We start from the raw sequence: 27,176 nt of genomic DNA, 5'->3' as shown, positions 1-27,176 counted from the left end.
TGGGAGAAGCGGTTCCTCCAGCAGTGGGGAGCTCCGTGGACCATCAACGTGGGCCTCTGGTGCACACTTGTGTCCTCTGCTCCACGATGGTCATCAGGTTGCCCGCAGCCTCCGTCTTGCTCAACACAGAGTCAGCCCCTGAACTACTACTCTCAAGCCCCAGGCCTCGGGGTACAGATCCCCCACCTTGTCCCCAGCCTGAGCGTCTACAGCTGGACAGCCGGGCTGGGGCTGAGCCTCAAGTGTCCCTGCTTCTGTTCCTAGGCAGCCTCATTGTGGCTTTAAACGTCATCCCTGTGTTGGTGACTCCAGAAGGAGCAGCTCTGGTTGCTTCTGGGCCATTCAAGTACCCAAACACAGTGCCCCCAGCACACCTCGCTACCTCCTGGCCCAGGTTTTCTCTCCATGATCAGGAACTCAGTCCCCATCTACCAAGAAGCTCTGGCCAAAACTTGAGTCATCCCATTCTTGTCTTTGCCTCACACCCAAGCTTCAGAACGTGTTCCCAGCATGACCTCGTCTCACCTCCCCCCCAGCCATGGGTCCCTGACAGCTTGGCTTCCTAATGGCCCTTCTGACCTCTCTGCCTGTCTCCACACAGCAGAGTTTAAGGCAAACCAGTGCAATCCTGGAGTGCGGGTGATGGTCGCGTCTGGGTTTCAATCCAGAGTCCTTACCTGGACTCGAAGCCACCTCGCTAGTGTCCCCTCCCTCAGGGGGCCCTCCCTTGACCTCCTGAGGGTTGTGCAGACTCCCCAAGCTCCCTCCTGCCCGGGGCCCTGGAGCCTGCCCCTCTGCACCCACGTGCTCAGAGCCCTCTCTCGCTGTGCAGACTACACTGAGGTCAGCTCTTCAGAGAGACTATCCCCTGCCACCCCGTCAGGAACAGTACCTTCTCTCACTGCATTTCCTTATTTTCCCCACAGCACTTGTCACCACCAGGTGTGTGGGAGGTGGGTGTCTACTGCTGCCCCTGCACTCGAAAGTAAGGAGGGCCAGGGCCAAGTGCCCAGTGCCTGGAGAGGCACAGCGTGCCCTTGCACGTCACAAGAAGGGTTAACGGGGCGCCTGGGGGGCTCGGTCCGTTGAGCATCCACCTCCTGATTTCTGCTTAGGTCATGATCTCGGGGTCACATTGGGCTCCACGCTCACTGGGGAGTGCGCCTGAGAGTCTCTCTCTGCCTCTGCCCCTCCCCCACCTCGTGCAGGCTCTCTCATTTATTTAAAAGGTCATAGAACTGTGTAGACGAAGGTAGCTGTAGCGGAACTGCAAGCACAGCAGAGCAGCAGAGCACCTGAGGACCGGCCGGCACCTGCGGACGGCTGAGGCCACCCCTGGCTCTCACGCGGTTTGGAGGCAGGATCCTGGTGCGGCCCCACAGCCTGGGAGACAGGCCACCCGTGGGAGAGCACCAGAGAAGGTCTGCCCGGGCCCCAGGCGCCTATTTCCCAGGACTTCCAGGGTGCTGCTGGGTGGGTTGAGGGATGGTGTCCCCAAAGGGTGATGATGCCTCCTGCAGGCAGAGGAACTCCCTCACCCTGGGGTGGGGGGGGCGGGGGGGGAGCAGGCAGGTGTCAGGACTGCCCCGGGAGCTGCCCAGGGGCACATTGGCAGAACCAGAGCAGAGACCAGAGCAAGAAAATGGAGGGAAGCCAGGTGTTCTGGGGGCAGGGGGGGAACTGTGTCCCTCCCAATTCACAGGGTGAGCCCTGACCCCTGTGTATTTGGAGACAAGCCTGTAAAGAGGGGATGAGGTTGGGACGCCTGGGTGGCTCTGCCTTCGGCTCAGGGCGTGACCCCGGGGGCCCGGGGCTCGAGTCCCCCATCGGGCCCCCTGTGGGAGCCGGCCTCTCCCTCTGCCTGTCTCTGCCTCTCTGTGTCTCATGAATAAATCAATAAAATAAAAAAAGGGGGGGGGGTCAGGTTAAAATGAGGACCTTCGGGGAATCCTAACCCCGTGTGACTGGTGTCCGTGGACACACAGGCTCAGGAAACCAGTGGGACCCCTTGATGGCAGCCGGCAGCCTCGGGGTGGGGGGGGGGCGACTGCAGAGAATCCACTCGCCGGTGCTTAGACAGGAATTACTCTCGCATTGTTGGCAGTTATCGGAGTAGCTTCCCTGGAGCCAAACTCCGGCCTGGGCCGGGCTCTCCGGAGACAATGGGCTTCCCCCACCCTTGCAAGCCGGGCAAGCTGGGCGTGGTCCCCAGCAGCCCCGCGGCTGGCCTGGGTGAATCCCTCGGAGATAGGCCCGCCCGGCCCGCCCTGCCCTCCAGGTGGGGGGAAGGGGGAGGGCTCTAGCCCGGAGGGGTCCCCTCCCTGCACCTCCCTCCGGCCCCCCACCCCCAAGGAGCGCGCCCTGGGTGTGGTGGGCGCTGCTGGCTTTGCTGGAGCACCCAGGGCGCTGCCCGGAGGGGCGGGCGGCCCCCACTCTGCGCTCCGGGGCCTTCGGGTCAACCGTAAGGCCCGAGGCTTTTGTGTCACGTGCCACAGCCACCCCAGCCCCGGGGGCCACCGCACAGGGCGGGTGTCCGACAGCCCCGGGCCGCGCAGGCCCCGCCCCCCGCAGGCCCCGCCCCTCCACAGGCCCCGCCCCTCCAGGCGCACCTCGCCCTCTGCAGGCCCCGCCCCTCCGCAGGCCCCGCCCCATCCGCAGGCCCCCGCCCCCAGGCGCACCTCGCCCTCCACAGGCCCCGCCCCCTCCGCAGGCCCCGCCCCTCCGCAGGCCCCGCCCCCTCCAGGCGCACCTCGCCCTCCGCGGCCGCCCGCCCCCAGCACGGCCCGGCCCCCCGCCGCGGACGCCCCCACTTCCCCTCGGTCCCCTCGGTCCTTCGGCGCAGGGTCGGCATGGCGCGCGCGCTGGGGCCCGAGCGGCGGCTCCTGGCCGTCTACACCGGCGGGACTATCGGCATGCGGAGCGAGCAGGGCGGTGAGTGCGCCCCGAGGGGGAGGGCCGTGGGGTCCCTCCCTGGCCCGGACCTTCCCCAGGCCGGCCCCGCCCGTCTCCGCGGCGCCGTAGCTGCCACCCCGCCCGCGGAAGACCCCGGCTGCTGTCCCACCCCTGCCCCGACACTCAGGACGGCTGTCCGGGCCTCCCCCGCGGAACCCACCCCTCCCGCCACGGTGGGTCAGGTGCAGGACGTGGCTCTGCCGCCGTGGTGGTGGCTGCTGCTGGGGGGTGAGGGCCTGGGGGCTGGAGCTCGTGGCCGGGGCCAGCTGCACCTGCAGGCAGGGCCCCCAGGGGTGGGGGGGATGGCGACGCAGCAGCGCCCGGGACGGTGGGAAACGGCGTGCACCGTCCCCAAAGGCTCCTCCTGGTTCTGTGCTGTGCGGGATGCCCCTACCCCAGGCGGGCCCGGGCAGCCCCCAGCCTCGTGGAAGCAGCTGCTCAGACACCACTGGCGCCTCGTCGGTGGCTCCCACAGCTGCTTTGCCGTCACCTGCCCCTGCTGTTCCATCTGTGACATCATTCGAGGGCCACTGCGTGTGGGCCCCAGGACTCAGGCCTGCGTAAGCCCTGCCCTGGAGGGGCTCCTGCCGGGGGACGTGGTTGTTCGCCCACCCTGCCCGTGGCTCCCCGCTGGGCTGCCTGGGGCCTGCCCTCTGCTGCTGTGCTCCCGACCTAGTTCGTGGCTGAACTTGTGCAGCCTCGAGGGTCCCCCGGGTGACACCCCACCTGCAGCATGCTGCTGTGGTCCCTCAGCCCCCACGGGCCCAAGAAGGGCTGATGTTAAAGCAGCAGCGGCGTGTGGTTGAGGTCTGCTGAGGAGACCCCGGGGCTGCGGGCGGCTGTGCGGGCAGGACCCTGCGTGTGGCTCCAGGCTTCCCTTGAGGATACGAGGCCTGGACCCAGGTAGGGGAGAGAGGGAGGGCCCGGGAGGGGGAGCTGCCCTGAGCCCACCCCAGACACTGCCCCTCCAGGCTTGGCACGTGGTCAGCTGCGATTCTGTTGAGCTCAACGCTAGCTCCCAGGGGTCTGGGCTGTGGGGACAGGTGGACTCCAACCCTGTCCCACCTGCACGGCATCGTGCCTCCCTGCCCTGCCTGGTTCCCCGGGGCAGCCCTGGGCTCACTCCCACGGGTGCTGCTTCTCTCAAAGACGCTGCAAAGTCACAAGTTCAGAAGGTCAGCTAGAGACCTTGACTCAAGAAGGAGTGTGGGGGTCGGCTTCCAGATGGGAAGGAATCTTCCAGAATCCCTCAGCCTGCTCTGGCACTGCAGCCTTCTGGCCTGCGGAAGGTGAGGTCGGCAGGCGCCTTCTTGTGCTTGGAAGCCAGCTCAGAGGAGCCAGCCTGCCCTAGCCGGCAGGGAAGCTGGTCTTCTGAGCTGTTGACTTGGGGGCAGGGGGCTCCCGCCCCGGGGCAGGGGTGCCTCGTCTGCTGGGAGCCACAGCACATGTCCTGGCTCCTTGCAGAGGGCTTTGCCTTTGTGTGACCTGCGCGTCCTCTATCCCCGTGGCAGCTGCCAATCCTTCCTCATCAGGAAGGCTTCAGGGAGCCCGAGGCTTAAGCCCCCGAGGACAAAGGAGGAAGAGGCCTGGGATCTGGTCCCTGCTGTCCCTCTAGGGTCGTGCAACCCCCGAGCCCCTGGCCCTTGAGACCAGTCAGGGTCCTTGGGCCTGCTCTAGTCCGTGACTAGCTCTCAGTGTTCTTGAGGGACGCACATCTCCTACTGGCATTTTTTGGGCAAAAAACATGTAGAGTACAGAGTGAAAAAGGTGTCCAGGGTTCAGGTCAGCAGCCCATGCCAGGGCAAGAGCAAGATGCAGATGGATGGGGGCGCCAGGCCAGGGGCAGGAGGCCGTGCTCTGAGGGCCTCGGGCACGGCCCTGCCCTCTCCGAGCCCCGCTCGCCTTGTTGAACTCGGGACTCCAGGCCCGTCCCGGGAATTCCGATCGGGGCCAGCATCAATGATTAACTCGCCTGGCACTGCTGACGGGGCTCCAGCCGGGTGAGGGCGGCGAGGGGCGGCGAGGGGCGCAGGCCAGCCACAGCAGAGCTGTTTGGATCGTCACCGTTGGCGTCTGTGCGCCTGCTGGTAAACAGTGGCGCGCAGGGCACACGGCGCCGCGTGTCCAAACCCTGCCAAAGGTCAGGACGGCAAGCTGAGGGCAGGGGCCTTGGAAGCGAGGGACACCCCTTGACCCCATCCCCTCTGAGCTCAGCAGAGATGTCACAGGTCAAGGGGCATCACGAAAGCAAAGTCAAGAGCTAACACCGAGCCCGAGGCCGAGCCGCATCAGAGGCCTGCGTGACCCTGCCTGCTTGCCCCCTGCCCCTCGCAGGCGCTTGCAGACATAGCAGTAGCAGGATGAGCAGAGCTTTGGGGCCGGGATCTGAATGTGCCAGGACAGCCTGGGGCGCAGTGGGGGGGGGGTCGCAGGTCGTCCTACAGCCAAGCCTTGTCGGGAGGGCTGATGTCCACAGCCTCTTGGTCACCGCAGTCCTCGGAGCCCTCGGCCTGGACCTCCTTTCACATGCTCACAAGATCACATTTTTATAGCCTAAGCAGGCAGTTCTAGGGGGATCTGCAGTCCTGGGGGCAGCCCGTCCCTTACAGACGAGAGGCTTGGCAGGAGCTGAGCCTCTGCGGGGGACTGGCAGCCTGTCTGTGTGGCCCAGGACGAGACCAGGCGGGACAGGTTCTGGTTTTAGAGGGGCCTGGGGGGCAGGGGCTTGTTGAGAACAACAATACAAGTTACAAAATCAGAGTTCACTGTGAAAGTGGATATTTACTTGGAATGATTAAGGAAATCACAACAAATCACCAGTTTTATTTTAATTTTTTTTTAAATTTATTTATTTATGATAGTCACAGAGAGAGAGAGAGAGGCAGAGACACAGGCAGAGGGAGAAGCAGGCTCCATGCACCGGGAGCCTGACGTGGGATTCGATCCAGGGTCTCCAGGATCGCGCCCTGGGCCAAAGGCAGGCACCAAACCGCTGCGCTACCCAGGGATCCCTTTAATTTTTTTTAAAAAAAAGAGTTTTAATGTATTTATTCACAAGAGACACAGAGAGAAAGGCAGAGACACAGGCAGAGGGAGAAGCAGGCTCCATGCCGGGAGCCAACTTGTGACTCGATCCAGGGTCTCCAGGATCACACCCTGGGCTGCAGGTGGTGCTAAACCGCTGAGCCACTGGGGCTGCCCAAATCACCAGTTTTAAAAAGCCAAGAATATCATAAAACCCAGAAAAATGTGTTGTTCCTCAGTGTCCTGACACTCTCTCCTAGCTGCTCCCCCACTGGGTTTTTGGCTGCACGTTTTCCCACGCCCTTTGGTAGGCCAGTGCCGGGCAGGATAGGAGAGCGTCCTTTACTTGGGCCCCTTTCGCCTCTGCTGCCCACGTGCTCCCTGGGGGCGCAGGGGAGTCCTGCCCTTGCGGGCCCTGAGGCCCTGCCCCTTCCCACCTAGCCACAGCAGGACGTCCCTGGCAACTGCTGCCCCACCGTCGGCTAGGAACAGCCCAGCTGCAGGGGGAGGTGACCCCACGCACGCTTGTTCCATGAAACCCAGAGCAAGTGTGTCCCCACCTCACCTGCCCCGTATACGGACCCCAGTTTGCAGAGACACCCCCGCACCGTCCACCCCAAGGAGCTGGAAGTGGCCGTGTGAGTGTCCTGGGGTCGCTCCAGCAAGTGACTGAGAGGGTGGCCCCCTGTGCTGTAGGCAGGGTCTGACATGGGGGGGTGAGGGCCTGTCCGTCCTTCCTGGGCCCTCGGCTGTGGCCGAATCACTGCAGGCTTCCCGGCCGGGGTCTTCGTGCCTCTCTCTGCCCTGTCCTTATGTGGCCGCCCCCTCTGTGCATCCAGTGTCCCTCTGCTCCCGCTTAGAAGGACACTTAGGGCCCACCCGCAAAATCCAGGGTCATGTCCACGTCCAGACTCTTAACTGCATCACACCCGTGAAGGCTCTGCATTCAGGCCGCACTCAGGTCCTGGGGATCAGGACGTGGACATCTTTGGGGGCTGCTTTTTAGCCTGCTGCGGGTGGGGTGGGGGAGCTTGGCCGCCGGAGCTGGGGGCCTGGGGGGCTGGCGGCCTTCCTCAGTGCCTGGGATCCGAAGTTCTGTCCTCGCTGCTGGCAGGGCAGGTGGGTCCGGACCTCTGTGGAGGCGGACACATGTCGTGCTCAGGTTTGGGTGTCTAGGGGGGCCAGGCTGGTGGCGGTCCTGCACCCATGTCCCGTGTCTACTGAGCCCCGTGGGCGTGACGTTTCGTCCTGCAGCAATCGCGTGCGGAGCTCCTGCTGGGGTGCGTGCGCACGGGGGCAGTCGTTCAGAGTGCCTCCCCTTGGGCTCCCTGTCCGGCTGGGGAGATGGCACCAGACACCCACGGACACGCGAGGGGCCAGTGTGCCTGTGCTGGCCAGGGGGCTGGTGGGAGCTGGGGCCTGGGATTGAGCAGGTGGACTATGGAGGGGGCTTTGGGGGGCAGCGTGAGCAGTCCTGCTGACCCAGGGGTCGGCGGGCTTCTGCCCACAGACGGGGTGTGCTGCTGGGGTAACGGGTTAAGCGCCGCGGGAGCCCCTTACGCCCACCCGCTCGGCTCTGGGGGCGGCCGGGAGCTGCAGGGCAGGCTGCGGAGGGCCCGATGCCCAGCCGCTCTCCCTAAGTGTCCTTGGGGCGGGGAGCCTGGCCCCAAGCCTGTTGGGGACACAGGCGCTCATGTGGCCTAGGAGGGTGTCCTGTCAGGGAGGCGACCACGCTTCCGGGCTCCCTGAAGGGAAGACACGAGGCAGAGGCCGAGTTGGAGAGATGAACGCATGTAGGGGGGTGGCCTGGAAGCCGAGCCCCATCCCTGTGCAGGGGGCAGCGAGCCGCCGTCCTACCCGCGTGGAGCTGAATCCCGCCACTGCCCGAGCCAGCCCGGACGCAGACTCTCCCCCCCCCCCCGCCCCGCCTGTGGGGTCCCAGCCCTGCTGACACCTGGGCCCTCGGGGCTCGGGAGATGAGGAGGGGGTGCTGTGCTCACCAGCTGAGCAGCAGTGGGGGGACAGCTGAGGCCCGGGGCGACCAGCGGCCACTGACCCTGCTCTGGGAGGTCTTGCTTGATTCGGGCTGTTTCTCGCCGAGGGGGACCCTGTTGTCCTCGTCACTGTGCACAGCCAGGCACGTGGCAGACGCCCAGAGAAGTTCGCTGCCCTGTCCAAGGTCATGGTGCTGGTAGGAGCAGGGTGGGACAAAAGGCCAGGACCCTGATGCCTCGGAGCCTTTGCCCAGGGGTTGTTTCTAGGAAACACACCAGTGACCTTTTAGGGTTTTCTTAAAACACAGCACCATTTCTGCCCAGGGCCTTAGAGGCATGTTTGCGGGACATGGAGGCTGCAGGCAGAGGGCCTGGGCTGGGTTGTTGAGGGGTCACATGCCGCCCAGCGAGGGAGCAAGGGCAGGCGGGGGGACGTGGAAAGGGCACCAGGGCCCGCACATCAAGGAGGGCTTCCTGGAGGTGTGACCTGAGCTGGGGTGAAGCACCTGCTGGGTTTAAGGGCGAGGGGCCAAGGACTTGCAGGCAGAGCCAGCAGTACGTCTGCAGGCAGCAGTTGGTGTGGGCATTCTGGGAAGTGGGGAGGAAATGTGGGTGCGCTGGGCTGCATTGTGAGAGAAGGGGGGAGAGGGCCTGGCCCCTGAAGCTCGGCTGAGTGTGGGCTCCCCGGAGACGGGGTGCACTGGGGCAGGCCCGGGGTGGAGTGGCCCCGGATTGTGACCCCTGCCCGGGCCTGGCCCCCAGCATGTTGGGAAAATGTCCTGAGGAGGAGGGGGAGCCAGTGGTCACAGGCGTTAGCGGTGGCTGCTGGCCCCTGACCCCACACTCCCCCCAACCCGGATTCTGCCTACAGTGCTCGTCCCCGGGAGGGGCCTGGCCGCTGTCTTGAGGACACTGCCCATGTTCCATGATGAAGAGCACGCCCGGGCCTGTGGCCTCCCTGAGGACACCTTGGTGCTGCCGTGAGTGTGGGCTCCTTGGGGTCCCAGGCAAGGGTGACCACTGGCTGTTGTAGGGGTAGAGCCATCCTGAGATGGGATGGTGCCCGCAGGGCCCGTGGAGCAGGCTGTGGTCACTGATGTCCTCTTATGCTCCCCTTTCAAGTGAGCCTTGGACTCCCATCACCTTGGGGGTCCGCCTACCACCTGGGGGGTCTCCAGGTCCTGGCCCCGGCCACGTGGGGACACAAGCCCGTGGAGAGAGGCAGGGGCTGGCCCCTAGTGTGAAGGCCCCTCTGTTATTGAGCTCCCCGCCAAGGCCGCCCGGTGCCCTTCACGGCTGTCAGGCTGAGAGGGGTCTCCCTCCTGCCAGAGGCTCTCCTTCTGGGGTCATCTCCTGGCCCAGCCGGGGCCAGGCCCAGCCGCACTCTCAAAGCTGGTTCTGGAAAGGTGACATACTGTTCGGAGCCTGTCCTGGCCGGGCCTTAAACCTCCTGAGGACTAAGGGACGTGTTCCTGGGGACTCTGGGTGGAAGGGAGGCTGGGCGCAGTACTCGGGATGCTGCCGAGCCCACTGGGAGGTGCCGGGGTGCAGGGGCCAGCTGGGTGCAGGGGAACGGTGGGGGCCAGGGAGGTGGGGGCAGCCCTTGTTCTGCCTCCCGCAGGCCGGCCAGCCCTGACCAGAGAGTCATCTACACGGTGCTGGAGTGCCAGCCCCTCTTTGACTCCAGTGACATGACCATCACCGAGTGGGTTCAGATTGCCCAGACCATCGAGGTAGCTGAGGGTGCGGACTGGGCGGGGCGGAGGGTGGGCCCGGCCAATGCTGCAGAAGCTCTCACCGGTTCTGTGGGGGTGGGACCTGCCCGCCTGGCCTGAGACTTGGGAAAGTCCGAGAATGGCAGCTTCAGGAAACTGCTGGGTCCTCGGGTCACACCTCAGCTGTGAGGCTCCTGAGGCTCTTTCCCTCAGCGAGCAGAGAGCAGGCAGGAAGGGCCGTGTCCACTTTCCTGGTGAGGAAATGTCCTGGACAGCTGTCCTGGTAGCCTCCTGGGCTGGGATGCTCGCCACTTCCCCAAGGTCGGCAAGCTCCATGCCTGGTCCTCCCTGAAGGGGGACTTCGTGGATTTGGAGTCCGTAAAAGGCTCGGGCACAGAACCCCGTGCAGGTCTCGTGGTTTACGGCACCCGGTGTGGCCCCCCTACCCGCTGGAGAGCGCCCCTCCGTCACTTTCCTCTCTGTTCGCCCAACCTCATCATCTCCAGCCCCCTTCCTGCACGAGCCTGGCCCTGTTACCTGACTGCCTCCCACGTCCTCCTCTCACCCCCTCCCTCCCCTATCCCCCCCCCCACTTCTCCAGCCCAAATGCTCCCCTCTTAGGGAGCCTCGGTGGCTCATCACCCAGGTTCCCCTCCGCTGCAGCCGAGCCCCAGCCACACGCTTGTGTTCTTCTGCCCTAGTGGGGAGAGCGGCTTCCTGGGCACATCCCCTTGCACTGTGAGCAGGATAGCGTGTGGCCCTGGGTCTGGTCCTGATGCTCCTCAATGGGACTAGCCGACAGTGGGCATGTCTGTGGCCATAGTCCGGGGCAGTGTCCCTGGCCTGTGGCCAGCAGCATCCTCTGGCTGGGGCCTGACCGCTTTGCTGAGCTCCCGGGACTGCTGTCCCGCCCCAGTGTCCAGCCCCGTGCAGCCTCCCTGGCGACCGGCCTGCGGCAGTGCCCCGGGTGGCCAGCAGAGGGTGCCCCAGCCCGCCACTCGGCTCGGCAACCTCGTTCCAGGGCCAGCCTGGTTTGGTCTTTCAATGGGCATGGAGGGTGCGCCCTTCAGGAGGGCCTGACCCCTTAGGTTCCCGGAATTCTGCCCCTGAGGCCCAGCCTCGGCTCCTGCTAGGTGCTGGCCAGAGGATGTCCTTGCAGAGGTGGCCAGTGCCTGGGAGCACCTTCTAGACTTTGCTGTACCTGGAAGGACTCTGCCCCATGTTTGCACACCAGCGTCCTGCCAGGCCCTGTTCCAGCCAGCCTCCCAGGTCCCCTGGCAGCTCCCAGCCCCGGCTACGCCCTGCGCCCATCCTGGGTCCACGGCTGGCCCTCCCGCTGGACCATGGGCTCACAGGCTCACTCAGCCCTGCAGCACCTGCCCTCGAGCCAGTGGCCACACAGCCAGGGGCTCTCCAGGAGCCCTGAGCTGAGTTCTGGTGTGGTCCTCCACTGACCAGTGTCCTTGCGAGCCCTGACGAGGCATCAGCTGGAGGAGAGGCCGCCCAGAAGTCTAGAGCACACCTTCCTATCCTAGGAGAGTGTCCAGAGACGCCACCTCCCCCAGGCCCACGCCTCTCACGCAGTCAGGAAAGGAAGCTGTCCTGCGTGTGGGGAGGGCGCCGAGGAATGGGTCTCCAGGCAGGGGCTTGCTTTCCAGCAGTGACCAGGATCCCACCAGAGCCCCCCGACTCCCTTCCTGGGCATCTGGGACCCTTTCCTTCCTTTCCCTGGAGGGGACCAGCTAGCTGCCCGTCCCCAGGAAGAGGCCCATCCCGCAGAGGAGGCCTAGCTAAGCTTGCTGCCCCCCTCAGAGACACTATGAGCAGTACCACGGGTTCGTGGTCATCCACGGCACTGACACCATGGCCTTCGCGGCCTCCGTGCTCTCCTTCGTGCTGGAGAACCTGCAGAAAACCGTCGTCCTCACTGGCGCCCAGGTAATGGCCCAGGCTGGCTGGTGGGCATGAGGGCCTGCCCTCCCCAGGCCGCAGGGGGAGTCAGCGGTATGGGGGACCCGGGCCAGACCCCAGGCCTCTTGCTCAGCCCTGCGGCTCCGTGAGGCAGCGCCTGTTCCGCGTGGGCTGGCTGCCAGGCGGGTCACTACCCTGGGTGCTGCCGGCACCAGCTCTGGCATCCCGGGGTGGGTCCATGGCTCGCGCTCAGCCTTGCCCAGCTGCCCTGTCTCTGTCCCTCCTGGGCCGCGTGAGCCTCAGACCCTCCCTGCCCCCCCCCCAGGTGCCCATCCATGCCCTGTGGAACGATGGCCGAGAGAACCTGCTGGGGGCCCTGCTCATGGCCGGCCAGTACGTGATCCCCGAGGTACCCCCCCTCCCTGGCGTGGGCGGTGGGGGTCTGGTTGACTGTCGGGTGGGACACGCAGAGGAAGAGTCTCCAGGGTTTCAAAGATCTGCCTTTTGTCTTACAAATGACACATGCTGTCACCATAGAAAAATTCAGAAAATAAAGCAGAAGGAAACAAAGCCACCCACATTTTACTTCCCAGAAATGCTGCTGTTAGGTTTTTTTTAAAAAAAGATTTTATATATTTATTCTGAGAGAAAGCACGAATAGGAGGAGGGGGAGGGGCAGAGAGAGGCGCAGACTTCCCGCCGAGCAGGGCCCCCCCCCCGCGATGTGGGGCTCAATCGCAGCACCCCCAGGATCACGACCTGAGCCCAACCAAGGCAGACGCTTCCCCGACTCAGGCCCCCCAGGCCCCCCAGGTCACATTCACGTTAAATGCGTGTGTACAGGTGAGTCTCAGGCAGTACAGGCAGATTGTTCGGGGTGTATCTGCAGAGCTGGTTTTCCCCCTTCATGTGGGGGCGCAGGGACACCTTACAAGACCCCTTGCATTGCAGGGCACCCAGTGCTGGGAGGTGGGCCCCAGCCCGGGGGAGGGGGCTTCACTGAAGTGCCGCTCACCATCTCGCTGCCGGGTGCCCCCACCCCTCCCTGGGAGAGCAGCTCTGGGGCTGCTCAGAGTCGGGGGACAGAACCAGGACCCCCACCCCTGGGCTCCGGAGCAGAGCCTGCTGGGACCACAGTGCTATGGGGAGGGGTCTCTCTGCACCTTGGGCTGAGCTCACCAGGAGCTCCCTGAGAAGCAGGGGTGGGGGCAGCGGGGGCCAGGAGGGGAGGGGTGCGGGCCCTCGTGAGGCCAACCCCCGCCCCACTCCCTGCAGGCCCATCCGCGATGTCTGCAGGCTGTTCACCGCGCAGCGGGGCACAGGGGCTCCCCGGCGCTGAGCCTCTGCTCCCTGCCCCCCGCAGGTCTGTCTGTTCTTCCAGAATCAGCTGTTTCGGGGCAACCGAGTGACCAAGGTGGACTCGCGCAGGTTCGCGGCCTTCTGCTCCCCCAACCTGCCCCCTCTGGCTGTTGTGGGCACTGACGTCCTAAGTAAGTGGGGCGGGGAGCCAGGGCTGGGAGATGTCTGGGGTTGAGGGGCACCCCCTGAATGGGAGGGAGCACAACGCTCTACTCTGCCCTGGGCTGCAAAGTCAGGCTGCCCAGAGGTGGTGGCGGGTAGCCCCGGCTCACAGCCAGGGGATGACCTGGGGGAGGAGCAGGTTTGGGGGACCTGCCCTCCATGTGACCCCGAGCCCAGGAATCCCTCTCAGTGACCATCTGTGACCCTGCCACACACCTTGGCCCCCCCTGGGTCGTGGCTCCTGTGTCGTGACCTCCTCCCTGGGACTTCCTGGGAGTCCTGTTTGTCCCAGGCCGGGCAGGTAGCCCAGCCCCTGAGGAGCCCCCGGGAGCCCCGTCCCTCCCTCCCCTGGGCCTGGGTGTAGGGCTGCCTCGGACCTTGTGCTCGGACCCAGAGCTCAGTGCCCCCGGGGAGTCACTTCAGGGCTGCCCTCTCTCCATCCAGGGTGTCCGCCCCCCTGCCGTGTCCCCGGTGGTCTCCTGGCCCCTCCCTGGGTCCACAGTGGGCTTGGCCGGCCCTCCACTCCCACTCCCTGGCGCCTAAGAGCAGCCCCCAGGTGTGCCCCATGTCACTCCCTGACTGAGCCGGGAGGTCCTGGGCCTTATGCCGGCCTGGGCATCTGTCCCCACCCCGCAGCTGCGGGATCCTGTCCCGAGACCTCGTGGGGGGTGGGGGCTGCGGGGCCGGGCAGGACCAGCCTTGCTTTGGGGGCTCTCGGGCTTCGAAGCCTTGCTGCAGGTGGGCTCAGCGTGGAGAGGCGGGGCTGCCTCGGCAGGACTCGGGAGCCCAGCACCTGCAGGGCTGAGGTGGCCCTTCTGGTTGGACTGCGCAGCTTGGGCTTAGGCCTGGCTGGGGGCCAGCCTGTGGGGGCAGTTCCAGCAGACTGGCACGAGAAGAGCCTTTGGGAGTCTCCATGCAGCAGCCCCCATGTCCCCAGGAGGAGGAACAGATCAAGACCCCGGGAGGAGGGGCCGTGGGTCCCAGGGCCTTGACTCCCTAGGGCGGGGGGCTTCCCGGAAGGCTCCCGCACAGACGGGGTCAGGAGCGCCAGGCCCAGGCCGGGCAGGGGCTGCAGGGCAGGAGCCTCTCCGGGAAGGCTGGTGATGGGGACAAGAGCGGGGAGGCGCTCTGGCCGGTGCTGCTGGCCGCCCGTGGAGAGCAGATGATGAAGCAGGCCCTTTCCTGGGACGGGCAGGCTGGTCACGAAACTCCAAAAGCCCCCGGTGCCTTTGGGGTCCCCGCGGGACACACAGACGTGGAAGTCCCAGCATGGTGATGCGCAGGACCCAGCTCCTCGCTGGGCAGTTGTGAGGCCGCAGCCGGCCAGGGCAGCAGGAGGCCAGAGGGTGGGCAGGTGAGGCATAGGGGGCCCACAGCGAGGTGTCCGCTCAGCCCGGGCCCGGACCCCCATTCTGGTGGCTTTATCCTGTACCCCCTCCCCGTACTCACCCCCCCATCTGCGAGGGCCCTCCAGGAGTCCTACAATAGAGCCCCCAGGTGGATGGGAGGGCTCTAGGGGCGGGGGGGGGGCGTCCACCTGCTTGCTGAGGGCCGGAGCAGTCGGCGGGGGGGCTCCCAGAGGAGATGGCCCATGTGCTGGCTGTGGACAGGTGGGCTTCCTTGCTGGTGTTGGGGGGCAGTGGGGGTGCTCGGCCCCTCCTGCCCTGGTGCCGGCCGCGGAGGAAGGAAGGGGTGGGCACGAGGCAGTGGGCGGCCACGCTGCAGGCCCGGCTCCCCCGTGGGGACTGAGTCACACCTCATCTGGGACTCGGGAGCCGAGCTTCCGGGGACGCACCCCGCTGGCAGGCGCGGAGCGGCTCACCGGGGTGGCGGGGCTGTCTGTGCCGTACCAAGCCCGGGCAGGCCGCAGGGCCCAGGGCACGCTGAGGCAGGCTGGGCCCCCCGCAGCTGGGTGGGCGCAGGGCTGAGGCCGCCCCTGGAGCCCCAGGCCCACGGCCCCCTGCGATCGCTGCTCGCGGGCCAGGGTGCCCGTGCGGGGTGTGAGAACCTTCGGCCCTGCTGCCCCAGGGTGGCGGTCAGGCCCCGGGGCCCTCGGGCACCTGGTGTTGAGAAACACAGGCTCTGCCCAGCGCAGGGCTGGTGGCACCGCTGGGGAGGGGCGTGGGAGGGCACAGGGGACCTCGGAGCTGGCAGGGGCGACCCCCACTCTCCCGCTGCAGGTGGTGGAGGAGATGCCGCCAGCCCAGCCCAGCCAGGACTCTCCCTTGCATTTTTCTTCCCTCCGTGAGGCCAGTGTAGACAGGGCTTGTTGGGGGGTTGAGGGGTGTGTGATGGTGCTGGGCCTGCCCCATAGGCTGTGGGGACACAGGGAGGGGGCTCGGTCGCCACCTACAGAGTGTGGGGGGTGGTCTGCACCCCACGCTATGCTGCTACCACCCTCCTTCCTGCCTCGGCTCCCCTGGAGGAGGGACTTGGGGTTCCACGGCTCTCGGGGACGTGGGCTCGCTTTGTCTCCATAAGCCCCCCTCTGCGGCCATAACTCCTGCGGGTGGCAGCGCCCCCACCCCGCCGCCGGCTTATCTGCTCTCCCAGATGGGTCCCACGGCCCTAAATTACAGGCCGCCTCTCCCTGCTGACGGTCGCTGCGGGGCCCCTCCTGCTGCCCGGCCCCCTGCGCCCCCGGGATGCGGCGCGAGGGGGCAGCCTGGGTCCGGAATGGTCCCTGCTTTGTTGTCACACGCGAGCTGCCCGGGTGGCCGCAGCAGGAGGCGCAGGCTGACACCCCCGTGGGGGTAGGGAGGCGCCCTGGCAGGCTCCCCGAGACCCCTCCCCGGCACTGTGGTCCGGCCCCGCCGCGGGGCCCTGCACTGGACGCGGCCCCTGCCCCCTCAGACAGGCTTTAACAGTGTCCCCTGAGGCCATCGTCACCCGGCCTCCGCCCTGAGCAGCGGGCTTGTGCCCAGGATGGACAGCGGGGGCGGTGAGCCGGGCTCCTGAGGGGCTCGCAGGCGGGGTCTGCTGCCCACCCCCCCTCCCCCGGAGCGGGATGCACGAAGGGGGGGCCTCCGCGGCTCGGTCCTGGCGGAGCAGTGACCCCCGACCCACGGGGAGCCCGGCCAGGGAGGCTCCTCCATGCGTCGGGTTTGAGGGGCACTGACCCTGATATCTGCCTCTCCGCTTTCCACGGGGCCTGGGGGGGCCCCCGAGACTGGGGTCAATCAGATGGAGGCTTTCTTCCCCAAAGCTGAGGGGTCCGGAAGACTCGCTCATTTCTTCATTCGCTCGTTCCCTGTTTGACTTGCTGGGCCGTGGGCGGCGGGCGGGGGGGCCGGGTCAGGGGCCGGCGAGGCTGGACGGTCGGACCCGTCCCGGGACGCAGGACCACGCACGGCGTGTGGCTCTGCAGCTGCGCCCCCACGCCCGTGCGCACATCGCTCCGCCCGTTCCCGCACGCTCGGGGGCCCTGGGCCCCGAGCACAGGCTGGAGCCCTCCGGAGGATGGGGGGAGGGCAGGGCGGCCTGGGAGCGGGCCAGCGGGGGCCGGGCAGCGCAGAGGGCCCGAGGCGCCGCACCCTGTTGGCTGTCCCGAGGCCCCCGGGCCCCACGCGCGCCTCTGCCCTCACAGTCAACCGGGAGCTGGTGCGGAAGGCCCGAGGCAAGGACCGGCTGGTCGTGCACAGCAGCATGGAGCGGGACGTGGGCCTGCTGCGCCTCTACCCCGGGATCCCCGCCGCCCTGGTAGGCACCCGCCCAGCCCGGCACCCCCCCACGCCCCCGTGGCTCCCTGGCGCTTGCCCTCCCACTCCGTCCCGTCACCCACCACAGGCACGCAGGGGGCAGCAACTGCATGAAGCTCCTCAGCCTCCACGGCCAAGGCTGAGCCATTCGGGGGCTGAGGCATCCCTGGGACCTCCACCTCCTCCCCCGCCTCCCCAGCTTGGGTTTCGGGGCCCAGTCTTCCCTTACTTGCCCCATGGGCTTGACCCTGCAGATGCCTGTGGACTCACAGCACCTGGTCCAGGCTTCCTCGGGGGCCGATGGGGCTGCCTGCCCTGGTGGTCCCCTGCTTACTCCCTGCCGGCGACCCCGGAGCCACGGGCTGCCCGACTCTGCCCAGCTCTGCCCGCCGTGTGAACTGGGCTCCGAGGCCACGTGGCCATTATGTAGAGGGTGTCTGAGCTCAAAGCACCTCTGGGCACCCTGGGGTCAAGCGTGGAGGTGCTGGTGCTAGTCTCAGAGGCACCGTGAGGCTGCAGGGAGGTGGGGCTGCAGGCACCACAGCTCAGAGGACACTTGCTCAAGTGCTGTGACCTGCCGAGCACCCTGGCCCCTCCTCTGTGTGGACAGATGTGGCTTCACAGGCATGTCCACACACACAGGGGGCCTGGCCGGCACCTGTCACCAGCCTGCGGGACTCGGCATGTGCTGCCCCAGAGCCCTGGGTCAGTGTGTGAACCGGTGCCTGATGCCATCAAAGGGCCCTGGAGACAGACGTGCGGGGGGTGGGGGGTGTTCTGTTGTCAGCACACACCACGGCCTAGACCTTTCAGAGGGGACCCGGTGTCCCTTGGGGGGTCGAGGCGGGGGGCGACCTGCATGGCCCTCCGTGGGGCCTGCTCAGGGCCCTGGAAGCAGCCTCGGCCACGGGCAGGTGCCAGACAAGCCCGTGGGCTCCGCCGCAGGGGCGAGAGGCCCGGGCGTCCCCATCCTGTCGCACCCGCAGGTCCGGGCCTTCCTGCAGCCCCCCATGAAGGGCGTGGTCATGGAGACGTTCGGCTCGGGGAACGGGCCCACGCAGCCCGAGCTGCTGGGGGAGCTCCAGGCGGCGGCGCAGCGAGGCCTCATCATCCTCAACTGCACTCACTGCCTCCAGGGCGCCGTGACCTCCGACTACGCGGCCGGCATGGTGGGGGCGGGGAGCCGGGGCCCGGGGTGGCGAGGGCATGGGCCCCGAGACCCTGCACCCATTTCCGGCTCGCACCCCTCTGCCCACAGGCCATGGCGGGCGCCGGCATCATCTCAGGCTTCGACATGACGTCAGAGGCGGCGCTGGCCAAGCTGTCCTATGTGCTGGGCCAGCCGGGGCTGAGCCTGGACGGCAGGAAGGAGGTACACGCCGCTGGGCTGTGGGCGTGGGGACACGAGTGCGAGAGCTCCAGGGCATGGCAGGGGTGCGACTCGGGCAGACGGTGGGGCCAGCCAGCCCAGCGGCGTGCGTGCCTGGTCTGGAAGGGGGGCAGGGATGCAGGGCCTCCCTGGGGGCTCGGGGGCCCCCTCCACCCCTTGCGAGCCCCAAGCCCAGACTACCTGTTCTTCCCCTCTCTCGGGGAGCCTTGGTCCGGCTGGGGCTGAGGCTCCTCACGCTGCTCCCAGGATATCCCCTCAGGCCCCACCCTTCCCCGGGGGCCCTCAGACGCCGCCAGCCTGGCAGAGGCCACAGGACCCTTGGGAGACTGAGCCTAGTGGGATGGACCGGGCTGGGGTTAGGCTCCGGCCGGAGGGTCGGGAGTTTCGGGCCCAGGGCGGCCCTCCCCGCATGCCCTGGGGTGCCCGGCCGCCAGCTTGGTCCGGGCTCCGGGGCCGCAGAGCACTCCTGACCCGCGCTCTCCTCCCCCAGCTGCTGGCCCGGGACCTGCGGGGGGAGATGACGCTGCCCACGGGCCACGAGCGCCGGCCCTCCCTGAGCTGCAGCACACTGGGTCGGGGGGTTGCCCAGCTCCTCGCTCTGAGCCAGGTACTGCCCAGTGGGGGTGCTGGGGTCCCGGCTGGACGTGCCAGGCACCAGCCCTCGCCAGTGTCGTTCCAGCACGAGCAGAAAAGCACGGTGTGGCCCGGCTCCGGCCCGTGGAGGGTCGGTCTGCGGGGATTCAGGCGGGGAGCAGCACGTGGGAGGGGCCCGGACGGGTTAGCGGAGTCTTTGCAGCATGTGGACGCGGGCAAAATGTGGCCCCACCCCCGGTGGGCCATCGCGCGTGGCCAGGCCTCACGTGCCTGGGTCCTGGGTGCTGGAAGGGGAGGGAGCCGCCTGCAGGGTCTTCCGGCACCTGTGGTGCAGCCTGGCCTTGGGACACCCCCTGCACCTTCCCGCCCGGGGCGCTGCTTCAGGGTGAGGCGTCCGGGCCTGGCACTGCAGCCCGGTGCCGCCCGGGGTCACGCCACTCGTGGCCGTTCCCGCCTGCCCGGCACGGGCAGCTGCAATCCTGTTCACGGCCACTTGCGGGGGGGACAGGCCATGGTCAGACGGGGGCTGGGATGTGTGCGGCCCGTTGCTAGGGCGACTGTGTCAGCCGGCCGGGCTGCTGGGCTGAGCGTGGGGCTGCCCCCGGGGGCCTCTGCTGGGATTCCCGGCCCTCTGGCCTCAGGGGAGCTCCCAGACGCCCCAGGGCATTCCGGCACGGCCCCGTAGGAGCTCTGGGGTGTCGTGCCCTTCTTTCCAGGTGGGGGGACTGAGCACCCCGTCCCACGCTCCCCCGCCCTGGGTGCCTGCTGTGATTGTCTCTCCGTCCCCAATGGTGGTCTCAGAGGGTGGGTGGCCTGCCCCGGGCACACAGCTGGGAAGGACAGAGCCAGATGGTGGCCTCGTGTCCGTGTCCCCCGGGGCAGGTGCTGAAGGCCCCGTTGTGCTCCCCGCAGGAGGCCGACGCCCTGCGGGACGCTCTGCTGCCTGGTCTGGCCTGTGCCGCGGCCCACGCTGGCAACCTGGAGGCGCTGCAGGCGCTTGTGGAGCTGGTGAGGCCCCCGCGCCCCTCGGGGGCCGGCCCCAGCCACACCAGTCCCGGGGGTGCAGGACGGCCGGGCTGTGCCAGGCCCCGCTCCCGGGTGCACCCTGACCCTCCCCGTCCCCCCACGGCCGCCCGGACCCCGCCCAGCCCCCATCGGCAGGTGGCATGCCTTTGCGTCACCCCAGGGCAGCGATCTGAGCCTAGAGAACTTCAACGGTCAGACTCCTCTGCACGCGGCCGCCCGGCGAGGCCAGGCCGGGGCGGTCACCATGCTGCTGCAGAGAGGGGTGCCTGTGGACACCCGAGATGAGGACGGACTCAGCCCGCTGCTGCTGGCCGTGAAGGGCAGGTACCTGGGCGCACAGGCCGGGGCACCATGTGGGGGGCCAGGGTGGAGCCGCCTTAGAGAGGGCCGCCAGGTTGCCTGTGGTGACACAGCGGACATGTGCTTCTGAGAGCCCCACCCACCACACAGGGAGGGCTTCCTGGAGGAGGCGACCCCTCAGCTCGGCCAGGCAGGTCCAGCAAGACCCTGGTTCAGAGTTTTAGAAAAGAAAAACACGGACGAAGCACAAGGGGTCGAGTGCGTGTTCCCTAAGTCATCTACACACACCTGTGAGGCCGGAGGGCGGGGAAAGGGGAGAAGCCCCTGTCCCAGCTCCTGCACATGATAGGTGTGAAGCAGGCTACGCTGTGCCAGGTGTTAGGCTGGGATGGGCACCGGTGCCCTCGGGGGGCAGGCTCAGCCAGCACGGCGGGTGGGGGACCTCCCCCAAGCTGGCCCCCCTGACATTATTTATTTATTCATGAGAGACAGAGAGACAGAGACACAGGCAGAGGGAGAAGCAGGCTCCCTGCGGGGAACTTGATGCGGGACTCGATCCCGGGACCCCAGGATCACGCCCTGGGCCGAAGGCAGGCGCTAAACCAGTGAGCCACCCGGGATCCCCCTATACCCTGGATTTTTATTTTTTTATTTTTTATTTTTATTTATTTTTAAATTTTTATGTATTTATGATAGTCACAGAGAGAGACAGAGAGAGAGAGAGAGAGAGATTGAGAGAGGCAGAGACACAGGCAGAGGGAGAAGCAGGCTCCATGCACCGGGAGCCTGACGTGGGACTCGATCCCGGGTCCCCAGGATCGCGCCCTGGGCCAAAGGCAGGCGCCAAACCACAGCGCCACCCGGGATCCCTACCCTGGCTTTTTAAAGGCACGGTCCTGGCCTGGCATGTGTGTGTGCGTGCGTGTGCATGTGTACACACGTGAACCTCGGTGTGAGAGCCCGTGCTTGTGTCGGGGGGCAGGAAGGAGTCACAGCTCCTGTGTTGAATCCTTTGTCGGCTTATTTAGCATCCGCGCAGTCCCCAGACCCCTGGCCTCTCCTCGGGGTCCTCTCCCCAGGGGCACTCGGCCTGCCAGCAAGTGCTTGCGAGTCCCACGGAGAGAGGCTGAGGGTGTGTGAGCCTCAGGGGGGGGCATGTCACACACACACACACACACACACACACACACACACACACACACCCGTGCACGGGGCCAGGCGGTTCCCAGGATGGGGGTGAGGGGCTGCAGCGATCTGGCTGCGATTCCAGGCTGAGTCCTTGGTCGTGGGTGGATGGTGATGAGCTCACCGTCCGGTCCCGCCTCCTCATCCCTGACCCCACCCCCCCAGCAGCCCCCCCCCAAACCGGTCTCCCAGCCTCGATCTCCAGGCCTCAGTCCTGGGCCTGGACCTGTTGTGCCCTAGAGGGCTCTCGGGGTGGGGAGGGCAGGCCTGGGAGGGCCCCCTCCTCTCCAGCCTTCCTAAAAGTGGGTGACCGTGCAATTTATGGTACAAGGACACTGCGGGGGAAGGGACCCGGTTGGCAGTCATGCGTGAGTCTGCCTCTGCACATTCTGTTCCCTCTCGTTGCCCACCCCGGCCCCCGCTGCACAAGCCCCCACCCCGACCCAGCCGCCACCCTCGGCCCCATCCCACGCACGCCCAGGGGGTGGCTCCAGGCTTGGCCTGGGCCAGTCAGCCTCTGGAAACCCAGACGTCAGGGCCCTACTCTGGGATCCTACTGTTTGCGTTTATCCACCAGTGTCTCGTCCCCACCTCGCCTCCAAGGGCAGAGTGCAGGCCCAGCTGACTCAGTTTCCCCAGGCCCAACCCTGGTTGGTGTGTGCAGTGGGGCCAGGCTGCCCCCAGGGGCCCGTGGGCGTGCTTGGGCCCTTAGGATGGGGGCTGGGGGAGACCATGGCAGAGGCCTCATGGTGTGGGCAGAGGAGCTGCTCAGCGGGGCTGACTCCCCAGCATGGGGCAAGCGCTGGGGTGCCTCCGGCCCGGCCCCCCCTGCAGACCCACCACGCCCGGGGAAGGTCCCTGCACGCGTGGAGGGGCACGGCACTGGCCTGGGCCGGGGGCTGGAGGCGGGGGCGTGATGGAGCAGCTGCTGCCTGGGCGGGCGGTCAGCACACTCTCTCGTGGCAGGCATCGGGGTGTCATTGGGCTGCTGCGGGCAGCTGGGGCCTGCCTGTCCCCCCGGGAGCTGGAAGACGCGGGGACGGAGCTGTGCAGGTGAGGGCTGCAGGTGTACCCGTGCTTCCGGGAGGCAGGCACGGGGCTCCAGGAAGGGACAGCCAGCCGGGTGGGGGGGCTTCCGGGGAGGAGACCCCACCCCGTGCCAGTCTGGCCACTGGAGGTTGGGGCGGATGCGGGGGTTGACCCTGTTCAGGCGAGGTGACAGGCCTCCTGCGTCTGTCCTCCCGGTACGGGCCTCACCGGAGTGGGCCTGGCCCCTGCCATGGGCTAAACTGACCACGGTCAGCGGCGGTCCTGCCTCGACACCCCACAGCCCGTTGCTGGCGGGCCTCTGACCTCACAGGTGCCCCGGGTGACACAAGCAGGCCCGGGGAGACAGGGGCAGGGGAGTGGGGGGCCCTGGAGGTCTCCGTGAGGGTGTTGGCAGTGGGACAGGAGGGGGCCGCAGAGCGCAGCGTCTTCGTCCACCCCTGGCACCCCCTCCCCGTGCTGCGGTGCCCTCGGCGCCACCTGTCAGCAGCCCCAGGGCCGAGGGCCGAGGTGCGGAGCGCAGACAGGCGCGGAGGTCAGGAGAGGCTTGTCCAGGAGGCGAGGCCGGGGGTGGTGGTAGCCGGGCTGGGGGGGCTGGAGGCAGCCTCGCTCTGCAGCCCCGGGAGGCCCCCCGAAGTGTGGGGAGCGGGTCACAGCCGTGGCTGTCGGGCTGGGAGCTGGGAGCGAGGCGGGCTGAACAGTGCGCTCACGGGAAGGGGGCCTGGAAGCTCCGGCCTCCTTGGCCCCGGCCTCGGTCTCCCCCAGCCCTGTGCCTCGGTGCCAGCCTCAGCCGACCCTGGGGGGTCCCAGTTCTACATGTGGGGTGAGGTGGAGAGCCCCCACTGGCCCCTGCCTCAGGCCTCTCGGGGGACAAACCCTGCTGGCCAACCCAGCCCCCACCCGTCCCAGGTGGCAGGGGAAGGTGGGCTCCTGGACATGATGAAGTGCCAGGGCCTAGCTGGGGGGTGCCAGGGCCTAGCAGGGGAGGGGGCCAGGGCCTAGTGGGGGGGAGGGGGTGCAGGGCCTAGCAGGGGAGGGAGCCAGGGCCTAGTGGGGGGGAGGGGGTGCAGGGCCTAGCAGGGGAGGGGGCCAGGGCCTAGCTAGCAGGGGAGGGGCCAGGGCCTGGCGGGGGAGGGGGCTACTCACAGCCATTGGCCTTGGCTCTGAGAGGACTCCATGGGACTTGGTTGAGGATTGCGAGGCCAGGCGGGAAACAGGCAGAGGGGGGCGGTGGTAGCCAGGCCCCGCGGTGTCCAGGGCTCTGCCTGGGGGAGGGCGCGTCCAACCTGGGCCGCCTGGCTGGATCTGGGGGCCCCGCCGAGAGGCGAGCCTGTGGGAGCTGGTGTGGGAGGCTGGCGACAGGTCTGGGAGGGGCTGGCGGTGCCATCCAGCATGATTCACCCTAGAAATAACTCAGTGCCGCTCTGGGGGCTGCTGCTGTTTCCTGACCGGGAGGGAGTCACTGGCGCCCCTTTGGGAGGAGAGCCCCCCCCGCCCCCCCCCCCCTGCACCAGCGTCCCCTGCCCTGGTTGGCACAGCCAGCGGTTCCTTCCCTGCCCGGCCCTGGTTGGGGAGCGGGCTCCTTGGAGAGGGGCGGGGGGCGAGGAGGACCTGGTGAGGGCCTCTCCTCCTCCTCCTCCTCCCCCGGGGCAGGTGGGCTCCGGCCCCCCACGCCGCCTGCGGAGCCCAGGCCCCGTCTCCTGCGTGTCTGTGTGAGCCACGGGGCTGTCGCACACTTCCCTCCTGCCTCTGCCGACCCCGCCCGAGGACGGCTGTGTTGTGAAACATGAAACTGGCCCGTGGCGCTCCTTGTGGGGTGTGTGTGCATGTGCGCACGCGTGTGCATGCTTGTGTGAGTGCGTGCATGCCTGTGCCCTTGACCTGAGTCACCGTCACCCTCACTGGGTGAACCCAGACTCCAGGCCACTGGCTGGCCCCGGGAGTCAGTCCCACGCTCCCACCCTGCCGCCGTGGGGCGCTGCTGGGGGCCCCCATGCTGGGGCCGGGGGCTGGCTTGGTGGAAGTGCCTGGGGCTCTGACCGCTCCCCTGCTCTGCCCTCCCAGGCTGGCGGCCAGGGCCGACCTTGAAGGCCTTCGGTCTTGGTGGCAGGCGGGGGCTGACCTGGGGCGGCCGGGCTACGACGGGCGCAGTGCCCTGCTTGTTGTGAGTGTCTGCGCCGCTCTCTCCTAGGCCACCTCCTCCAGGAAGGCCTCCCGACACTTCCACCCGCTCTCCCTCCTCCACCCCTACCCCCAGTGCCCAGACTCCTACTCTCCGTTCCCACCCCAGGCCCCTCCCTGGGCAGAGCTGTGGGGAGGCATCCTGGTGGGTGGGAGGCAGGGCGGGGGTGGGGGGGGTGGGGGTCAGGGGCCCTGCTGCTGGTCACAGGCTCCCTCCCACAGGCAGAGGCGGCCGGGAACCTGGAAGTGGTGACCTTTCTGCAGCACGTCCAGGGTGGGGCACCTGTGAGTTTCCTCTGCCCCACGAGGGACTGGGGCTTCCCCGTGAGGCTGGACCCTGGCTTAGGGCCTGCGTGTAAGGGCCAGTCCCGGGGACGCAGCCAGAGGCCTGACGGGTCACAGCGGGTCAGGCCTGCGGAGCTCCCCCCCGTTGGGCCAGCTGAAAATGCCTGGAGGGAGCAGTCAGGAAGGGCTTCCCGGAGGAAGGGTCAACTCACACCTCCTGCATGCTGTCCGGTCAGGCCACTCTGTGACGCACCCTCCCACAGCCCTGGAGGGCCCCAGCCAAGAAGTTCCTTGAGCCCCGAGGGGACCTCAGATCCCTCTGTGGCGCGTCCTGCCCCCCCCCCCCCCCCCCCCCCGGGCCGGGCACTCCCCCTGCCTCCCAGGGTAGGTGGGCCAGGCCATCCCCGGGGCCTCCAGAAGACTCCCGAGTCTGCCTCGATTTGCTCAGGTCCTCGGGTCCCTCCCTGCAGAAGGCTGGGCCCCCGCGGGGAGGTGCCCAGGCTTGTCTGTCTGCCCTTGCCCCATTCGCTACCTGGGCCTCGGGAGAGAGGTCTCAGGAGACCTCCCGTTTTCAGGAAGTCCTGCCTGGTGTCTGACTGACCTGAAGCTGTCCTGCTGCGGTGTAAGCCACGACTTCCGGTTGCGACCTGCTGGAGGGGATCGCGGGCACCCCGGCCGGTGACTCTGCCTGAGATGTGCCCCCACTGCCGGGACTGTGTCCCATCCCATCTCCAAGACAGTCTTTGTGGGGTGGAGTGGCAATAAAGTCTCTCCGGGGCCCCCTCCCCCGGTCCCCAAGCCCAGCTCCAGCGGGTGCTTCTGGGTCCCGGGACCGTGGGTATGTGTGTGGGGAGTCGCGCCCAGGCTCTGGGTCACAGGGCACCCCAGGAGGTCGTCTCGGGGGCAGCAGGACGGAGGTGTGTGAGCCGGGCCGGCCCTCTCCCGCTCCCCTCTCCAGACAACCCCTGTCCCGTCTCCTTTGCTCCGATCCTTCTCATGCTCGAAGCTTAAAGGCCCCTCCTAGGGGCAGCCTCTGCCTGGACTCCCCTTGTGCTGACGGGACCGTCCCCTCTCGCTAATCCTCCGGGTCCATCCCAGTCGCTGTCCGAGCGGCGTGCGGGGTTCAGTCTGGCCCCATGCCCATAGTCCTGCTCGGGGAGGCGTGAGGGGGTGACCTGTGGCGGCCCTGGGTCGGGGTGGCTCTCAAGGCGGGGGACGGCCCTGAGCCTTGTCAGAGGCCTGGCTGGGGCTGAGTCAGCTGTCGGTACCCCGGCCGGTGCTCTGTCCCAGCTATAAGCAGCCCAGTGGGGCGAGGGCACCCCTGGGCTCAGGCCCGCCACCGCCATGTGACTCCAGGCCTGGCCCGGCCAGAGGCTGAGGACCCCTGAGCCCTCCTTGCTGAGCATGAGGAGTGTGGGGGCAGGGAGGGGGCATGGGGGTGAGGGGTACCCCTGTCCCGGTTCTTTGCTACCTCGAACCTCTGACTGCCCACAGGAGGATTCCCATCCGTGTGTCCGTCTGGCCCCTGGGTTGCAGGCTCCGGGGAGCCGGGCCCAGCCTGAGGGCACGTGCCCTGTAGATGCTGGGCGAAAGCATGACCCCCAAGAGCTCGCCCTTGGCATCCACCAAGCAGCTGGGACCTCTCCCAGGTGGGCCGGGCTGGGGGTGGCTCCGCCTGCACCCCCAGGCTTCTCAGCCCGGTTCCCAGGCCCAGGCTGGCACCTTGGCTGGCAGCCTTCCAGATTCTCGCCCAGACACGGGTGTGCCTGGGCCTTGCACAACCAGGGAGCACTGCATGAGCATGGCTGGTCCCGAGGAGCCTTTGCCCCACACCCTGATGAAGGCCCCATGAGTGGGGTGTGTGGGGAAGGAAGGGGGCTCGGGGCTTGACAGTCGGGGGGTGGCTGCCGGCGGGGTGGGACAGTTGGACGGAAGCCTGGTGGAGGCCAGGAGGGAGGAGGCTGCGTCTCGGGTCCCGCCCCTGCCCCCCGCCGCTCTGTCCCCAGAACCCAGAGCTCTCCGGAGGCCCCCACCCCTTGGGCTCTGCTTGCCAGGGGCTGGGGCAGAGCCTGCTGCTCACGGCCACTCAGTACTCAGCACTTCTCTCAGACCCCGGGGAGCCCCAGATTGTGAAAGCTGCAGGTGGCTCACATCAGCCCACATGGGGCACCCTCCCAGAGCAGGTGTCAACCTGCCGGTGTAGAAGTGCCCACTGGATCCTGGGATGGGTATCCTGCCGGGGCGGAAACTCCCACTGTGTCCTGGGTGTCCCACGGAGGGCACATGGTCATCTGGCTTTTCCCCCAGTGGGTCACTGCCAGCTCCTGCCAGCTGGGCAGGTGGGGAGAGGCCC

The 27,176-nt window shown here is 67.5% G+C and overlaps 1 protein-coding gene across 3 annotated transcripts; it reads left to right on the top strand.

Moving 5' to 3' along the window:
• The first annotated feature begins 2,751 nt into the window (after positions 1 to 2,751).
• Positions 2,752 to 25,621, top strand: ASPG (asparaginase). 3 transcript variants are annotated; one of them, XM_055304282.1, is made up of 16 exons: positions 2,753 to 2,931; positions 8,842 to 8,950; positions 9,592 to 9,703; positions 11,498 to 11,623; positions 11,922 to 12,005; positions 12,960 to 13,086; positions 16,704 to 16,816; positions 17,802 to 17,984; positions 18,074 to 18,187; positions 18,696 to 18,812; positions 19,712 to 19,807; positions 19,986 to 20,149; positions 22,277 to 22,363; positions 24,422 to 24,521; positions 24,761 to 24,823; positions 25,399 to 25,621. In XM_055304282.1, exons 1-16 carry the CDS (start codon positions 2,850 to 2,852, stop codon positions 25,417 to 25,419), a joined length of 1,698 nt encoding a protein of 565 aa, XP_055160257.1. In that variant the 5' UTR covers positions 2,753 to 2,849; the 3' UTR covers positions 25,420 to 25,621. The 3 variants fall into 3 exon arrangements, with proteins under 3 accessions (XP_055160258.1, XP_055160259.1, XP_055160257.1); XM_055304283.1 differs by lacking the exon at positions 24,761 to 24,823 and having other exon boundaries at positions 2,752 to 2,931; XM_055304284.1 differs by lacking the exons at positions 24,422 to 24,521; positions 24,761 to 24,823 and having other exon boundaries at positions 2,752 to 2,931.
• Positions 25,622 to 27,176: the final 1,555 nt, after the last annotated feature.

The sequence above is a fragment of the Nyctereutes procyonoides genome, unplaced genomic scaffold (assembly GCF_905146905.1).
Source record: "Nyctereutes procyonoides isolate TBG_1078 unplaced genomic scaffold, NYPRO_anot_genome, whole genome shotgun sequence".
NCBI classification, from domain to species: domain Eukaryota; kingdom Metazoa; phylum Chordata; class Mammalia; order Carnivora; family Canidae; genus Nyctereutes; species Nyctereutes procyonoides.
Note: the sequence above shows the minus strand (reverse complement) of the source record. Positions and strands in the feature narration are given on the sequence as shown.